We start from the raw sequence: 18,055 nt of genomic DNA, 5'->3' as shown, positions 1-18,055 counted from the left end.
TCAATTAGAATGCAAATATGACCTTGCTACAGTGAGGGGAGATCCTGTGGTCAAAGTGCTATTGAGGGAGCCGGCGTTGTGGCTCGCTTGGTTGGTCCTCCACCTGCAGCACTGGCATCCTGTATGGGCACCGGGTTCTGGTCCTGGTTGCTCCTCTTCCAGTCCAGCTCTCTGCTGTGGCCTGGGAGGGCAGTGGGGGATGGCCTGGGTGCTTGGACCCCTGCACCCGCATGGGAGACCAGGGGAAGGTGCCTGGCTCCTGGCTTCAGATCGGCACAGCACTGGCCGTGGCGGCCATTTGGTTAGTGAGCCGATGGAGGGAGGACCTTTCTCTCTCTGTCTCTCTCTCTCATGGTCTATAACTCTACCTGTCAAATTAAAAAAAAAAAAGTGCTATTGAGGAAATTAATTACACATAAACAATCAGTACTGACTTTACTAACAGTTCACGTCAGTCTTTATAATAAGCATATCTATCCTCACTTGTTAGTCAGCTTAGAGTTCGTCCTCTAGTACTAGAACCTAGTTGTTCAGTTCTCTTTATTTGTTAAAGAAGGAATCAACCTGTTTACTTTCAGGAAAATAGGCTTAATTCTTGGTTCTAAGTGAAAACTGTTCTTTGTGTAGTCATCTGAAATATGACTTGGTGGTGTCTCAGGATTCTAAGTAGCAGCAGTCTTTCTTTTTATTATTATTATTATTTTTACAGGCAGAGTGGACAGTGAGAGAGAGAGAGAGAGAGAGAAAGGTCTTCCTTTGCCGTTGGTTCACCCTCCAATGGCCGCCATGGCCGGCGCACTGCGGCCGGCGCACCGCGCTGATCCGAAGCCAGGAGCCAGGTGCTTCTCCTGGTCTCCCATGGGGTGCAGGGCCCAAGGACTTGGGCCATCCTCCACTGCACTCCCTGGCCACAGCAGAGAACTGGCCTGGAAGAGGGGCAACCGGGACAGAATCCGGCGTCCCGACCGGGACTAGAACCCGGTGTGCCGGCGCCGCAAGGAGGAGGATTAGCCTAGTGAGCCGCGGCGCCGGCCAGCAGCAGTCTTTCTTCACTGTATCTCTTTCCTGGCACATATCCCCAGACAAGTGTCTTGGGGGAAGTTTTCCTCTCCTTTCTTACTGTCTTGTCTCGAAATTCTTCTTGCTTTCTGAGGTCTCCTAGTTTCTCTAAAGTAGCCTTCTCTGTTGTTCACACCTCTGCACGTTATAATGGAGTATCACCTCTTTGTACACATTACGGAAGCATACAGTTGTCATATTACATGTATACACATGGGCATCTCCAAAACACAACTCACGTTCACAGCCTAGACCCCCAGTCAGGCTACGCAGAATACTTTGAAAGATGTTCGTGTGGCAGGGGTTGGGAGAAGTTGCTGTCTCTGTTCAAACCATAGCTAGCTCTCATTTATTGATCTGGGGAAAATTGAAGAACTAGAATTCTGAGGCTTTAAAGGGCATAAGGATTATACATAAAGTGATCACAGACCAATGGGGTGAACAAGGATTATATGCTTTCTGTACATATGGAGTTAGGCGTGAGTACCTCCTTATTTTGCTAGCCTGCTGTCACTTCATAAAGTTGACAGAACTGGTTTTTTTAAAACTCCTACACAGAACAGGAGAGAAATAAGCAGCTAACTTGTTAATAGCAAAAGCCTAACCAGAAGTGGTTTGTCTAAGTAGAACACAAGGCAGCCTTTCTATGGGTTGTATTTCAATTGCGAGCCACTACTTAACAACTTGAAACATAAATCCAAAAATTCTCCTTACTATCTTGATTCCAGGTCTTGAAGTTTTGTTCTCGTTGTTTTTGTGGGCTTTCGGCCAGAATTGAACATCTACCACTGACTTCCTTGCTTTTCCTTGCCTTTATAAATTTATTACTTGTTTATTAATTTATTCTTGCTTTTGTGGCCTAACTTAGTATGTGTTTTACACTGTAAAGGCACTCATCAAATGCAGGTGGCCCTCTGTGTAAACAGAATTGATCTGTGCACATGAATGATTGCTTTTGTGTTTCACTAGTGATAAGCTTTCTTTTTGAAGATTTTGCTATCAATTGCTAGCATAGAAATCCAGATGTTACTTAAGAATGTTTCTGTGAGAATACATAATTTAAGAACTGCACATACATTTCTGGAATCTTTGTATAAACTAAGATCTACTGTTTGCAATAGACATTGATCTCAAACTTTTGTAGCATACATAGTCTGTTTTGTGTCCTTGTTTTGTTTTTTTGTTTTTTGACAGGCAGAGTAGACAGTGAGAGAGAGAGACAGAGAGAAAGGTCTTCCTTTGCCGTTGGTTCACCCTCCAATGGCCGCTCCAGCAGTGCGCTGTGGCCGGCACACCACACTGATCTGAAGCCAGGAGCCAGGTGCTTCTCCTGGTCTCCCATGCAGGTGCAGGGCCCAAGCACTTGGGCCATCCTCCACTGCACTCCCGGGCCACAGCAGAGAGCTGGACTGGAAGAGGAGCAACCGGGACAGAATCTGGCACCCCGACTGGGACTAGAACCTAGGGTGCCGGCGCCACAGGCAGAGGATTAGCTTATTAAGCCGCAGCGCTGGCCTGTGTCCTTGATTTTGATCTTTGTAAATTTATTGTCTTTTATCCTGTTATTCTTTTATCTGTGAAGGCACTGATTTTAATTCATCACAAACATACTTTGTTCCAGATCTTCTTGCTATTTTCCCTTCAGCTTCAACTATTTCTGATTTTTTGTTCCCTAAATTAAAAATACAAGATAAGGGCCCAGTGCTGTGGCGCAGTGGGTTAAGCACAGCCTGCAGCGCTGGCATCCCATGTGAGTGTCAGTTCGTGTCTTGGCTGCTCCACTTCCAGTCCAGCTCCCTTCTAAAGGCCTAGGAAAAGCACAGAAGATGGCCCAAGTCCTTGGGCCCCTGCACACATGTGGAGTATCCAGAAGAAGCTCCTGGCTCCTAGCTTCGGCCAGGCCCAGCCTTGGTTGCAGCCATTTGGGAAGTGAATCAGCCTTTTAAATAAATAAATGAACCTTAAAAGGTCTACTACCACATCCCTCGACTCTACACTACAGTTCAAAACAAGACAAAACCCATATGAGGTCAATGAAACACCTGGTAGTAATTAAGACTAGCAAAGTCCTCTTCTTTTCAAGGTATGATTTTTTTTTTAACCATAATTCTGATTTCCTCCTGATATCCATGATACTTCCTTAAACTGGGCTTAAGAGTCCTTTAGAGCCAGACAAGTGAAAGTACATTTTAGCCATCATGGTAAATTATCTACCAGGGATGGTTGAAAGTGCTCCTATACTCTAGTACTTCATCATTTTGTAGACTGGATATAAAGCTGGGTTGTAAAGCTTTCCTACTGGAATTCCCTAATTTCCAGGTAAGATTAAAATACTGATTTTTTTTTCCCCATCCAAACTCTGATGTTAAAATAATAAATGCAGCTGTCACTCAACAGAGCAGCAGTGATTTAGTTGTGGTGCTGCATCAATCTTGAGATGCAGGAATTAATTAACACACTTAATTGTAGACTCACCCTTTCGGTATTTTAAGGCCGTTTCTGTATCTGAGTCAAATATGTATTATAGAGGTGGGTGTTTTGCAGTTAAGTTGCTGCTTAGGACAACTGCATCTCATATCAGAGTGCCAGGTTCAAGACCCAGGTACTCTGCTTCAGATCCATCTTCCAACTAATGTGCACCCTGGGAGTCAACAGATGACGGCTGAAGAACTTGAGTTAATGCCACCCATGTGGGAGACCTGGACTGAGTTCTGGGCTCCTGGCTTTGGCTGGTCCCAGCTCTGGTTCCACTCTGACTGTTAAGGGCATTTGGGGAGCGGAACCAGCAGATAGAAGATCTCTTTCCATCTATCTGTTTGTCTCTATCTTTATCTCTCTGCTTTTCAAATAAAATGAAAATAAATTTAAAAGTTTTAGATGTATGTATTATAAAGAAGACATTTGTCTCTTCCATTTTGTTGTAGAGAAACTGTTCAGTGTCCAGAGAAGTCAGTGGAATTTACTGCTTAACTGTTTTGATAGGTGTGTTATGATTCTGTCATTCTGGTTTAAATATTATCTACAGAAGGAAATACTTTACACCAGTGGTTCTAAAACTTTAATGTATATTTGAATTATCTGGATTACCTGGATGGCTTGTTGCAAACACATTTCTGGGCTCTGCCCCAGATTTTTATTTAGTAGATCTAGGGTGGAGCCCAAGAATTTGTGTTTCTGGTTTTTGTTGTTGTTGTTTTAAGATTTATTTATTTATTTGAAAGGGAGAGTTAGAGAGGGAGAAACAAAGAGAGGGATCTTCCACCCTCTGGTTCACTCCCCAAATGGCTGTAACAGTCGGAGTTAGGCCAGTCTGAAGCCAGAAGCCAGGAGCTTCTTTTGGGTCTCCCACATGGGTACAGGGTCCCAAGTACTTGGGCCATCTTCTACTGTTTTCCCAGGCACATTAGCAGGGAGCTGGATCAGAAGTGGAGCAGCTGGGACCTGAACTGGTGCCCATTTGGGATGCCAGCATTGCAGGCAGTGGCTTTACCCGGTATACCATAATGCTGGCCTTGAATTCATGTTTCTAACACAAGTTATCAGATGCTGCTGCTGCTTTGGAGACCACATTTTGAGAATTACTGCGTATAGGGTTTCTGTCTTATTTCAGAATACATCGTTTTAGGGAAGATGGTTATAGTAGAAAAGAAGAAGGGGAAAAAATGAAAAACCAGAAAACCCTAAGGAGGTGATAAAGGTTGCTGGGCTTAAAAAAAATTCAAATTATCTCTGTGTGAGGGTGTGAATTTGCTGCTACAAGTAGAATAGTATTTGTATGGGGTCACAGATAAGTGAACTTTCAAAGAAAATCAATTTTCAATGAAAAGTAAAACCTCTAGGCCGGCGCTGCGGCTCGATTGGCTAATCCTCCGCCTGTGGTGCCGGCACCCTGGGTTCTAGTCCTGGCTGGGGAGCTGGAGTCTGTCCTGGTTGTTCTTCTTCCAGTCCAGCTCTCTGCTGTAGCCCGGGAGTGCAGTGGAGGATGGCCCAGGTCCTTGGGCCCTGCACCTGCATGGGAGACCGGGAGGAAGCACCTGGCTCCTGGCTTCGGATTGGCCGTAGCGGCCACTTGGGGTGGGGTGAACCAATGGAAAAAGGAAGACCTTTCTCTCTGTCTCTCTCTCTCTCTCACTGTTGTAACTCTGCCTATCAAAAAAAAAAAAAAAAAAAAAAAAAAAAAAAAAAAAAAACAACCACAACCTCTAACTCTTAACACATAAGTTGTAATAAAAGACTTAGAAAGGGAAGGGAAGTACAGTAGAAGAGTATGAATTTTTCCCCCCACAGGCAGAGTGGACAGTGAGAGAGAGAGACAGAGAGAAAGGTTTTCCTTTTTCCGTTTGTTCACCTGCAGCCAGCGCACTGCGGCTGGCTCACCACGCTGATCCAAAGCCAGGAGCCAGGTGCTTCTCCTGGTCTCCCAAGCAGGTGCAGGGCCCAAGCACTTGGGCCATCCTCCACTGCTTTCCCAGGCTACAGAGAGAGCTGGACTGGAAGAGGAGCAACCAGGACAGAATCCAGCTCCCCAGCCAGGACTAGAACCCGGGGTGCCGGCGCCGCAGGCAGAGAATTAGCCTATTGAGCCGTGGTGCCGGCCTAGAAGAGTATGAATGTTTTATCCAAGAGACCTGAATTAAAATCTTTGCCCTGCTAATTACACTTAATAACTTTGGAGAGTGTGACCTCACTGTGTTGCTTTAATATTAAATGAGTTAAGAGATATGAAATATTCTGCGTCTGGTCATTGGCCATCAGAATTATTTTCATAAAAGCTAGCCCCATCAGTTGTTTTTGTATATCCAGGAGTCCTTCCAGACTCCATAGAAAGTCCATTATCCACACAATAGTTGGATCCCAACAGCTGCAGTCTTGTGTATACTATAGAATTGCAGACAAAGAATATGTGGGCTTTATTTTTCAAACACACAAATCTACTTAGAGAGTTAGGAGTCTTTCTGTTAAAAGTACAAGAATGCCATATTAAAAATGAGGTAAACAGTGAACTTTTTTAACTTAGGAAGCCCAGAAGCAAGGCAGTTGTAGAGCTGGTATAGTGACCCAATGTAGTTATCAAGGTTCTGGGTTCTTACCGTCTTTTCTGCTCTGCCATCTTTAGCATTTTGCCTTTTGTCCTTGGGCCTCTGTTTTCAAGATCACAAACTGACCGTAGACATCATGTCTTGAAAGCACAGCTGCATTCAAAGGCTCAGAAAGGGCAGTTTGTTTTTTCAAGTCTGCTTTATCAAGGTGAGAAGCCTTCCCTACAAACCCATAGCAGAGTATCTTGGGGTCTCGTTGATCAGGATTAGGGCTCCCGAGGCTGAAAAGTCAGGTATGTGGTATTTTTAATTTTTGTGATGGGACTGGTGGGGGAGAGAGGGGAGAGATGATGATTGGATAGACAACAGAGAGTGTCTGCCACAAGGAGACCGGAGTATGTGCCAATGAGAGAACAGTTCTAGGCAGTTAATCATTAGGCTGAATTGTATGCTGTAGCCAAAGGGTTGGCAAACTTTTTGTTAAGAGCCAGATAGTAAATATTTTAGGTTTGCTGACCATATATGGTCCCTGTTGCATATTTTTCTTCACTTTTCTAAATAACTTTAAAAATGTGAAAACCATTCATAGCTTGCTGGCCACATAAAACAGTTGTTGGGCCAGATTTGGCCCACAAGCTATAGTCTGCCAAAACCTGCCTCCACAATGACGGCTCAGAGGGGAGCTCCTACTTCAGTGAAGCTGAAGTCATTTTGTAGCTTCCTGAAATTCTGAGATTTAAGTGGTGCTTTGAGGATGGCTAAGCTTTGTGTTGAAAGATATGTTCCTTCTGAAGGATACAGTGAGTGGAGAAACAAGTTTGTTGCTTACCATAACAGGCGAAGCAGCGATACCTTTGCAACTGAGATGGGCTAACTGCAGGCCAGAGTTAGGGAATTCTGTAGCATGAATACTTTAACTGCCTGTGCCACTGGCAGGCCAACCTGCTGAGTAACTGAAGAAATTATGTTCTTTTGGCTTAAAGCCTCCATGTTGACTAGGAGCACAAGGAATAGTGTTTTGTGTAAGAGTTGGCTCTTCTAATAGGATCCAATGCTACTATGCCTGATTAAAATGCAAACATCAAGTTGGGAGGGAGGGGTGAAAACTGTTGATCTCTTAACCATACCTATATACAAAAGATTGTATCTCATCTTCAGTCTATATACAGTAGTTTCCCCATTTTAAAAAAATATTTACTTTTTTTTTTATTTGAAAGAGAAAGAAAGACAAAAAGAGATTTTCCATCTGCTGGTCGACTTCCCAAATGCCCACAACAACTAGAGCTGGTCAGACTGAAGCCAGGAGCCTAGAACTCTATCTCAGTCTCTTGGATAGGGATCCAAGGATCTGTGGGAAATAGGTTCTAAAACCTCCATAGATGCCTGAAACCACAGATAGTACCAAACCCTATCCTGTACATTCATACCCATGATAGCTTAACTTGTAAGTTAGGTATAGTAAGAAATTAACAATGATAGCTAATAATAAAATAGAACAGTTATAACAATACACCATCATAAAAAACTTTTTTAGGATTTATGAGTTATTTCTGTAATTTTCCATTTAAGATCTTTGGGTTGCAGTTGATTGTGGCTAACTTAAACCACAGATAACAAATAAACAAAACCACAGATAACTGGGGTTATTGTACTGTTGGCAGCAAGACAGAATTGGAACAACTGATGCTAAGTCACTCCCTCAATGAACATTTATTGAGTGCTTATTGTGTGCCAATCCCTAGAGATTCAAGTTGAGAAGCTTACAGTGTAAAGAGAAAGGAAGAAATAGAAATAATTATGGAAGAGTAAGGTAAAGATTTAAAAATATATGTGTAAGAAACTGGATGCTTCAAAGGAACCACTCACTTTATCCTGATTTAAACTTTCAAATTTACTCAATTGATTATTGCTGTCCTTCAGTAACTCTTACTTTATCCTTAATACTAGACAATTATCTTGCAGATCTATACCATTGATCACAAAGAGGCCCACGTAAAAATACTGCAGTTGGAGCAAATGCAATTCAGTATATCTCCAGAAGACAGAGAGAAAGGTCTTCCTTTTCCGTTGGTTCACCCTCCAATGGCCGCTCCAGCAGCACGCTGCAGCCGGTGCACCGCGCCAATCTGAAGCCAGGAGCCAGGTGCTTCTCCTGGTCTCCCATGGGGTGCAGGGCCCAGGGACCTGGGCCATCCTCCACTGCACTCCCCGGCCACAGCAGAGAGCTGGACTGGAAGAGGGGCAACCGGGACAGAATCCGGCGCCCCGACCGGGACTAGAACCCGGGGTGCCAGCACCACAGGCGGAGGATTAGCCTAGTGAGCTGCGGCGCCGGCTGCTACTGCTTTATACATAGATGTGTGTGCGTGTGTGTTTCCACTGTACTGTACTTAATTAAAGATTTTTAAAATGTTTATTTTCATCTACTTGAAAGGCAGAGGGGGAGATCTTCCATCCAGTGGTTCACTCCCCAAATGCCCATAACAGCCAGGGCTGGGTCAGATGAAATCAGGAGCCTGGAACTCCATCTGTATCTCAGACACTTGAACCATCACCTGCTGCATCCCAGCATGCCATTAGCAGGAAGCTGTAAGCTGATTTGGAAGCAGAGTATCCAGAACATGGACAGGTACTCTGATATGGGATGCAGGTATCCCAAGCAGCAGGTTCACCTGCTGTACCACAATACCCACCCTTAATTAAAATACATAGTTTTTTTTTTCATAATGCGTAAATTTTTCATAATATGTGTTTTCAATAAACTTTTTGAAGACTGTATATGCATGAGTTTTACACAAAAACAAACTTATTTTGGGGGGGCTGGCACTGTGGCTCAGCAGAGTAAAGCCCTGGCCTGCAGTGCCAGCATCCCATATGGGTGCCGGTTTGAGTCCCAGCTGTTCCACTTCCAATCCAGCTCCCTGCTAATGCACCTGGGAAAGCAGTGGAGGATGGCCCAAGTCCTTGGGCCCCTGTACCCATATGGGAGAGCTAGATGAAGCTCCTGGCTCCTGGCATTGGATCAGCTCAGCTCCAGCTCTTGTAGCCATTTGGGGAGTGAACCAGCAGATGGAAGACCCCTCTGTCTCTAACTCTGTCTGTAACTCTTTTAAATAATTTTTTAAATTAAAAACATAAAAAACCTTATTTGTAATTCCATTTTCCATACACATTTTGAAGATTCAGCATACACACATAATGCTTGTATGAACACAGATTATCTCTGAAAGGATACCAAAGAAACTAACATAGTGACTACTTTGGGAATGGGGTTGTAGAGGACAGGGATGGGAGGAAGACTTATTACTCTTTGACACCTTCTGAAATTTGTTTATTGGTGTACGTATTGCATATTGAAATAATTTTTTTCAATGTATACTTCGGAGATAGGAACTTCTGGGAAAGTTTTCTCAGTTTGATCACCCTTAGACTATGATATTGCTTTGTTGATTCAATTGCATGTAAGTGCCAGGATATATTTTGGCTTTTAAAGTATTAAAAATGTTTAGTCCCAAAGTCAGCATGTTTTAGGGTATACATATATTTTACTGTTTGATGTGTGATAATATATTTTGAAAATCCCTAGTTTGCCTAAGTACAACTGCAATGAATTCAGTTAGAACCAGGAGCTGGTGGGGGCGGGGGTGGGAGACGACAAAGAGAGAGAGAGAGAGAGAGAGAGAGGGAGAGGGAGGAAGAGGAAGAGGAGAGGAGAGGAGGAGGAAAAAGAAGGGAAGAAAGATGGAATATAAAGGAAAGAGAAATGAATACTACCATCCATAGTGTTTTCTGCTTAAAACTAAAACCTATAATGAGATAGAATAAAAGAAACTTAACAATAGCAACAGATTTTGACTCTGGTCAAATTATTTCTTAAGACTTGCTTGCAAATTGTTAGGTAACCTCACAGGTAAGATTGTAACACTCTTCAGGATGTCCTTCTTAATTTGAGTTCTTGCAACATACATTCCGTATAAAGATTGCAACATTTTATTACTATAATTGTTGTTTAGAAGCTGTTCTGGATTGAAACTTCTTCTTACACATGAATGTGTTTTTCTTATAAACAATCTTAACCACTGTTTTTCTCAAAACAATACATAGCCAAAGAAACATACTTGTATTTCCACAGAGCTGTACCTTTATTTTTGTAAGTTTTGTCTTTCTAGAAAAACCTATCTAGGGAGTAAAATTAAGGAATTATCTTTTATTCCTAGTTTACTAAAAATGTCTGATATCAGAAATGACTTAATTTTGTCAAATACCTTTTAACATCAATTATATCATAAATTTTCTCATTTGATTTAGTATGCTAAATTGTATTAACAGAGTTTCTGACTATTCATTCATACTTGCATTCTTGGAACAGTAAATCCTAGATAGTCTTAAGGAGAAGAGTTCATTCTACAGAACCCAGAAAGAACTTAAGAATTGGAATTACCTGGTACCTGAGAAGATAAGGCAAAAACTTGAAATGTCTTTTGTCTTCCTTTAGTACTCTTAGAATTTAATTTAGAACTAAGTTTCAAGTAAATACTTGTTTCATGAACCAATTATGTTCTAATGCTATCAGTACATTTAAATAGATATCTGTGTCTTGATTGTTTCAATTAATAGTATACAATAACATCTTAAAATAACTTTAGGAATGCAAATGTGGTTACAGGACCTTTTTCTTGAAAGGTCATTTTAAAAGAGCTAGTGTAAACATGCTGAAATATTTACAAGCATGAGAACTATGAACAGTCTTGCCTACTGTAATTTGGATTAATTACCTTATACTTTTCTCTCTGGTCTGTATATACTGTGGCAATAACAAAGAACTTTTGATATGCTTAATATTATCTGTATTACCAGTTATGTGTGTTTGGGGGAGTTGAAAGCAGCTCTGATCTCCGTTAATTTATTTTATTTTGGTGGGCAAGCATTGGGCACTACAGTTAAGTCATCACTTGGAACACTCACGTCTAATATCCGGGTGCCTGCTTTGAATCCCAGCTATGCTGCTTCCAATCCAGCTTCCTGCTACTGCACATGCTGGAAAGCAACAGGTGATGGCTCCAAGAACTTGGGTCCTTGCCTTGCATGTGGCAGACAGGATGGAATTCCTGGCTGCTGGCTTAAGACTGGCGTACCTCTGAGTATTGTGGGCATTTAGGGAATGCACCAGCAAATGGAAGATTGATTGCTCAGTCTCTGTCTCTGTTTTTTTCTACCTTTCAGATAAAATGAAAATTTTTAAAAATATTTATATTACCTATTAAGCATTTAGCGCCTCTAATATGACTTCCAGATGTCTTTATTTTTTAAATCAGTAGATCCATTTTTTTTTTAACCAGAATGGAGTAAATGTTCTTATTTTTTCCCCTCCATAAGGCAAGGGAGTAAGGAATAAAGACCCATTGTATTGCAAGAATTAAAAGTGATTTTATTTAAAAAAATTTTATTTATTTGAAAGAGAGTGGGGTCAGCATTGTGACATAGTGGGTATTGCCTACATCGCCAGCATCCCATATGGATGCCAGTTCAAGTCCCATCTGTTCCACTTCCAATTCAGCTCCCTGCTTATGCTCGTGGGAAAGCAGTGGAATATGGCCCAAGTGCTTGGGATCCTGCTCCTACACCCTGGTGGGAGACCTAGAGGAGGCTCCTGGCTCCTGGCTTTGGTCTGACCCAGCTTTGGCCATTGAAGCCATTTGGGGAGTAAACCTATAGATGGAAGATCTCTCTTTCTCTCTGTCTCTGTAAGTCTGCCTTACAAATAAAATAAATATTAAGAGAGATATAGACAGGAAGAGATCATTATTCATCCTTTGATTCACTCTCCAGATGGCTATAACTGCCAAGGCTGAGTCAGCCAGGCTGAAGCCAGGAGCCAGGACCTTCATCCGGGTCTCCCAAGTGAGTGCAGGAGCCCAAGCACTTGGGCCATCTTCTGCTATTTTTCTCAGGCCATTAGCAGGGAGCTGGATAGTAAGTGGAACAGCCAGGACACGAACTGGTGCCCATATGGAATGCTGGCATTGTAAATGGTGCTTTACCTGCTGCGCCACAATTCCAGCACCTTAAAAGTGATTTTAAATCTTTATTTCTGATGACTTTCTAAAAGAGAAGAGTGAGGGATAATGGGAGATGAGACTTGGTTACAAGAAAGCATATCAAGAGTAGGCAAAAGATCAGAGCAATAAAAAAGTAAAATGGAAGTAACCAGGAGCTAGAACCAGAAATACTAACATTGAGCTTTACTTAATTTCCTCCCAGTTTAGTTTTAATCTCTGCAGATATTCTTTCTGGTTAAAAATACAGTCTTAGTTTGGAAAATCCGAGTACACACTAATGAGAATAGCCTCTGAGTAGTTATACACAATGAAATTTCAACTGCCGGTTCTGAGAAATTTTGATGACATCATCATATATACATCAGAGCTCTAAGGATGACTCATTTTCCAACAGCTATTACCCAATCAGCTAACATTTTAATGGGATCTAATTGGTCAGAGTTGAAGCTTTTTCTGTTCTGTTTTGTATTATTAGTAATAGGAAAAAATAATCTTGGTTTACCAGCTAATGGTTTCACTCCTTTGTCTCATTTCCCTTATCTTTCTTCTAGACAAATTTTGCAAAAGAAATTGGAGAATGAGAGAAAAGGTTTTAAATTGTTTTCTCCCATCTGTTGGGGAACTTGGATAGGGCATGTCTTGTTAGGGGCCGGCATTGTGGCATAGCGTGTTGCCAGCATCCCATATGGGTTCTGGTTCAAGATGTGGCTGCTCCAGTTCCAATCCAGCTCCCTGCTAATGAGCCTGGGAAAGAGTAGAAGATGGCCTAGGTGCTTGGGCCCCTGTATCCATTTGGGAGATCTGGAAGAAGCTCTTGGCTCCTGACCTCAGCCTGGCCCATCCCTTGCAATTGTGGCCGTTTGGGAAGTGAACCAGTGGATGGAAGGTCTCTCTCTTTCTCTGTCTCTCCTCCTCTTTCTGTAACTCTGCCTTTCAAATTAATAAATAATAAATCTTTATAAAAAAGAAATAAAATAAAACATTTATTATCAGAGGGCCAAAGAAGGTAGGCTAGTGGTTTGATCCCCTAATGGGGGGCTCTGTGTTATAGTCTAAAGCCTGTCTAAACAAACACATCAAACTTCGGATGTGATGATAAGTGAATATATACCTATCCACAGTCTGAGAGAGTTCAGAGTGCATACTATGAAGGGTTAGTAGTACCTGCTTTACAGAAAAAGGACAGCCCAAGTTGCCTAAACAGGGAAATTGTGGAAAATGCTTCCGCTAACCTGACATTCTTCAGTCAATTAACTAGTCACCTTGTTGGCTATATTCTTTCCAAAAAATCCATCACTAATCAGCGTTGCAGCAGCTTCTCACCAATGAGCTAGCACTGACTTGGTGATTTCAGCTGGCTTTTTCCCTCACACTTGCGGGCCCATTTGTCTGGGTCTCTGAAATGACATTGTTTGTGTTACAGAGCTCTTATTTGGAAGACAGTGAATCAGCAGCGTTACTTTGCTGTGAATCTGAAGAAGCAGAAATCTTTAGTGATTCCAATGTACGTAGGTATATGTTTTTATACAGCCTTTGGTTATTCAAGTAAAAGTGTTTGTGGTGAATTTGGCTCATAAATGCAGTTGGTACAGTGCCTGTATTTCATCTGCTCTACTCAGCCAGATAGTCTGAGAAGGCAACTGGTGACTTAGAGTGAGTGTATGTATAAATACAATGGTCCATTTATGTGCATGATAATCTCCACACAAAGTGTATCTCTCAAAGTAGGGGGAAAAATGTTGCATCCTAGTCACCTTGTTTGAGTGTCCTTCAATAAAGATGATGATTCTTTATGCAGTTTTCCCCTCGTGCATACTTTTTTTAAGGTTAATAGTGTCCTCTTCTCTGTGGCAACTGCTTGGTATTGGTACCTAACATGTCCTAGTTATTGATCATGGTAAGCCAAATAGTGTTATAATCACTAGAAGGGAGAGTCAGCCTGATCCTCTAAAATGTAGAATATTGGAGTGGGCATTTAGTGCAGTTAAGATGTTGCTTGATACACACACATCCCATATCAAAGTGCCTGGATTGGAGTCTCAGCTTCACTTGGGATTTCAGCATCTTGCTAATGCATACCCTGGGAGGCAGCAGATGATGATGACTCAAGTACTGAGGTCCCTGACATGGATTGGGGAGACTCAGATTGAGTTCTGGGCTCCTGACTTCAACTTAACCCAGCCCTAGCTGTTTTGGGTATTTGGGAGTGAACCAACAGATGGAAGATCTCTATCTAGCTGTCTCTGGCTTTCAAATAAATAAAAATAAGTGAATTACATTATTAAGAAATTTCAACAGTAAAAAATAAATTGTAGAACATGAAACTAACTATATCATTAAATGTTAGACATTTTATTTATATCATTTGACTCCCAACATAGTTACCTAGAGAGTCACGCTGAAGTTAGAAAATTGAATTAAAGGAGTGCTGGAGGTATATTGGAGGGAAAGGAAGAAAAGAGCTGTGAAGAGAGAATATGAATGAGCTTTAAAACGTAGATATCTGTCTCCATCAGGAGGGAGGGAGAAAAGGAAGAGATTGGGAAGGGAGGGGAGGGAAGAGGGGAGAAGAAAAGTGGGAGAAGGGAATGAGGGAGGGGTTGATGATACCCTGATTTTACATGTTGCTCTTTATGACAAAGTTTATGCATATTTGGAATGGCATTGTGAGGAAAGATTTGTTCAAGCATACTTTTGGATTATTTTTATTCTATTTCAGAGGGTCAAGATGGCCTTGTATCAGACTGAGATTTGGAAACATGGCAAACCTTTTTCCTCCACTTCAGGATTTATTCTGTGCCTTACTATATAATATATCCTACTGCACAAATTCATTTTTTAGAAAAAGATTTATTATTTTGAAAGAGTTAGAGGAAGAGATAGGGGGAGGGGTGGGATCTCCCATTTGTTGGTTCATTCCCCCAGATGGCCACAACAGCAAGGCTAGGCCAGGCCAAAATCAGCAGCCAGGAACTTCTTCCCGGTCTCCCATGTGGGTGCAGGGGCCCAAACACTTGAACCATCTTCCACTGCTTTTCCCAGGCCATTAGCAGAGAGCTGGATCAGAAGTGGAGCAGCCAGATTACTAACTGTTGCCCATATGGGATGCTGGCACCAAAGGTGGCAGCTTTACCCACTGTGCCACAACACTAGCCCCCTACTGCCCAAATTCTAAACAGTACAGTTAGTATAGCATACTTTAAACTGGATTGGTTTTGACTGATTTGATCTTTTTTCCGTAATGTGTTAGACTTGGGCTCTTCCAATAGGTAGCTGCGACTAACACTGGATTTTATAAACCTAATAATAATAAAGGCTGCTTTTTGTCCAGATCAGGATGTTTACTGTATATAGTAGCACACAGTAAATTTTGTGGAGGTTTGACAAATGGAAACTGTCTCTCAAAATAAGCTGTGCCTTTCAAGATTATCAACATAGTACTGCCAGCTCTTTAGCTGTCTCCATTACTTCATCTTTATGGCACAATGGAAATGATTGCCATTTTAGGATCTCATTCACCTATTATATTGACTTACCTTACTGTTGTTCTTCAGTCAGTGTTGATGAAGAATCTGAAGTGGTACTCATTTCCCTAGAGCTTGCAAACATTAGATGATGAACCCACTTGATCATTCTATAGGAGGGGGGGAGAAAGATTCCTTCTTTCCTCTTTATTCTTGTGTGAGCTTTTTGCCTGGGTCTAGGAACCCAATTCATGCAAGTGCTGTTAACAAGAGAACACATCAAATTTTTATTGAATTTACATGTACGTAAGGATCTTCACAAGAAAGTGTAGTCTGAAGAAATGACCAAAGCTTAATGCTTGTCTACTTTGTGGACAAAGAATGATAAATTTGTGAAGGAATGATAGAAAAATGGATCTCAAGAAAAGGTAATAAATTCTAGAAATGTTGCTAACAAATGTATGCAGAGAATGTAAAACCTAGAAGATAAGTGTTACCTAAATAAGTTATTCAGGTTCATTGCAACCTCTTCGCAGTATCTGGTAATCCAGATTAATTTCCAACCTTGATATGAAGAAGGACATCCCTCCCCCCAAAATTCTTTGTAGCTGGTTCCATGTAGAAGAAGATGGAGCAGATGGTTGTTTGAAGTCACAGTTCCTCAAGTGATTTTAGATTTGAAATAATATACCAATTTAACATATTTTGAGATGGCATGTGCTGAACTCCTTCATTTGCAAAGTTAAATGATGAAGCCACATGAGCATTATTTCATTGTCAACATTTTGCAGATGGCAAACAAAGTGGAAAGGTTGTATTCATTGCCCAATGTTGTGTGATAAGCAGGAACAAAACTGACATCAGATCGCAGCTGATAGCTTTGGTGAGCTCATTCCCAGCAGGCAGGCAGCATCACTGATGGAGTGTGGACCACCTCCTTATATAGTATTCTACAAGGTTTATTTTTAGTTTGCAGTAGAGTCCTTTGGACTTGCACTGGCTTATTGTTTGGCTTATTTTGTCTTGGAGAGACAAGTGCATGGGAATCTACATAAAAAATATTTTTTATGAAGTGGGACACATGGTAGTGGAAAGGTAGCACTAGTTTTAATGGTTTTTTCTCCCTTTCAAACAATTAGTTGGATCTATGTATTTACAGATTACTCTGAGTAACTTTATTTTGTTGTCAGAACTTTCACTCATTTAAGTCAGGTTTGTTATGTTCAGGAAGCAAGACTGGTTATAAGTATTTGACTGCCCTTTTTTTTTTTTTTTTTTTTTTTTTTGACAGGCAGAGTGGACAGTGAGAAAGAGAGAGACAGAGAAAGGTCTTCCTTTGCCGTTGGTTCACCCTCCAATGGCCGCTCCAGCAGCGTGCTGCGGCCAGCACACCGTGCTGATCCGAAGGCAGAAGCCAGGTGCTTCTCCTGGTCTCCCATGGAGGGGAGGGCCCAAGCACTTGGGCCATCCTCCACTGCACTCCCGGGCCACAGCAGAGAGCTGGCCTGGAAGAGGGGCAACCGGGACTAGAACCCGGTATGCTGGCGCCGCAAGGTGGAGGATTAGCCTAGTGAGCCATGGCACCGGCCTTGACTGCCTTTTAAAGGTACAATATTGGATCCCCCTCCTGTTTTGCCTGCTCAGGGAGAATTTTGCATACTTTTTTCCTTTTTTTCACCTTCCCATTCCCACCTTTGTATCAAAATGGATTGAAGAGTTTTTCCTCATTTGTAGACTTAATTTGGAGAAACTGGATTCTAATACCTATTAGATTAAAGAAAAGTAGTAACTGTTTGAAGTAGAAATACCAGTTTAAAGAAGGGTACAAGAAAAAGTCAGTCATTGAAGAACTTTCTCTTCAATTTTGGGATAACCAGATTGGTTAGTTGTATTCATTCATTCAAGTTTTGCATACATGCATTTAATCACTGAGCATTGACTTATGTGAAATCCCTGTGCTTTAGGCTGTGGAGGTTATGTATAGAATGTAGAACCAAACAAAATAGGAAGAAGACCATATCAAGACTCTGTTTTTATGGACTATTCTGTTTCTTTGCTTGGTTTATTATACCTTACAGGGAATGCATTTTTCCCTCTGTGTAGTGAAAAAACCTTTATGTTTGAATAGCCCTGAGAAAGAAAGAGATGTTAACCTTTTGTGTTATTAAAAGGAAAAAAAAGTCAATCTTTAGATTTAAATGTGAAGGCAGACCCCCTCCCCAAAAAAAGGAAAATCAAAAAAATTGAAATATTTGGTTTTGAATACTCTCATGTTTTTATTTTTAAAATGATTTATTTATTTACTTATTTATTTGAAAGACAGAGGCAGACATCGATCTTCCATCCACTAGTTCATTCCCCAAATGCCCACAGTAGCTGGGGCTGAGCCAACCTGAAACTAGGAGCTTAGAACTCAATCTGGATCTCCCATATG

General features: G+C 41.5%; 1 protein-coding gene across 7 annotated transcripts in view; it reads left to right on the top strand.

Annotated features, from left to right (window-relative positions):
* Positions 1 to 18,055, top strand: part of SSH2 (slingshot protein phosphatase 2) — a 281,689-nt gene that overhangs the window by 56,756 nt on the left and 206,878 nt on the right. For 4 of the 7 annotated variants that reach the window (XM_089317535.1, XM_008270960.5, XM_051824583.3 and 1 more), the window contains exon 2: positions 13,581 to 13,661. The exons of the other annotated variants lie outside the window; for them this stretch is intronic. In XM_089317535.1, coding sequence (XP_089173661.1) covers positions 13,581 to 13,661 — 81 coding nt within the window. The remainder of the gene's footprint in view (positions 1 to 13,580; positions 13,662 to 18,055) is intronic. 7 annotated transcript variants of the gene reach the window in all.

This window comes from Oryctolagus cuniculus, chromosome 17 (genome assembly GCF_051225735.1).
Source record: "Oryctolagus cuniculus isolate XC-2025 breed Fujian yellow rabbit chromosome 17, ASM5122573v1, whole genome shotgun sequence".
Lineage (NCBI taxonomy): Eukaryota > Metazoa > Chordata > Mammalia > Lagomorpha > Leporidae > Oryctolagus > Oryctolagus cuniculus.
The sequence above is the reverse complement of the archived record's forward strand: the minus strand, read 5'-3'. Positions and strand labels throughout refer to the sequence as shown.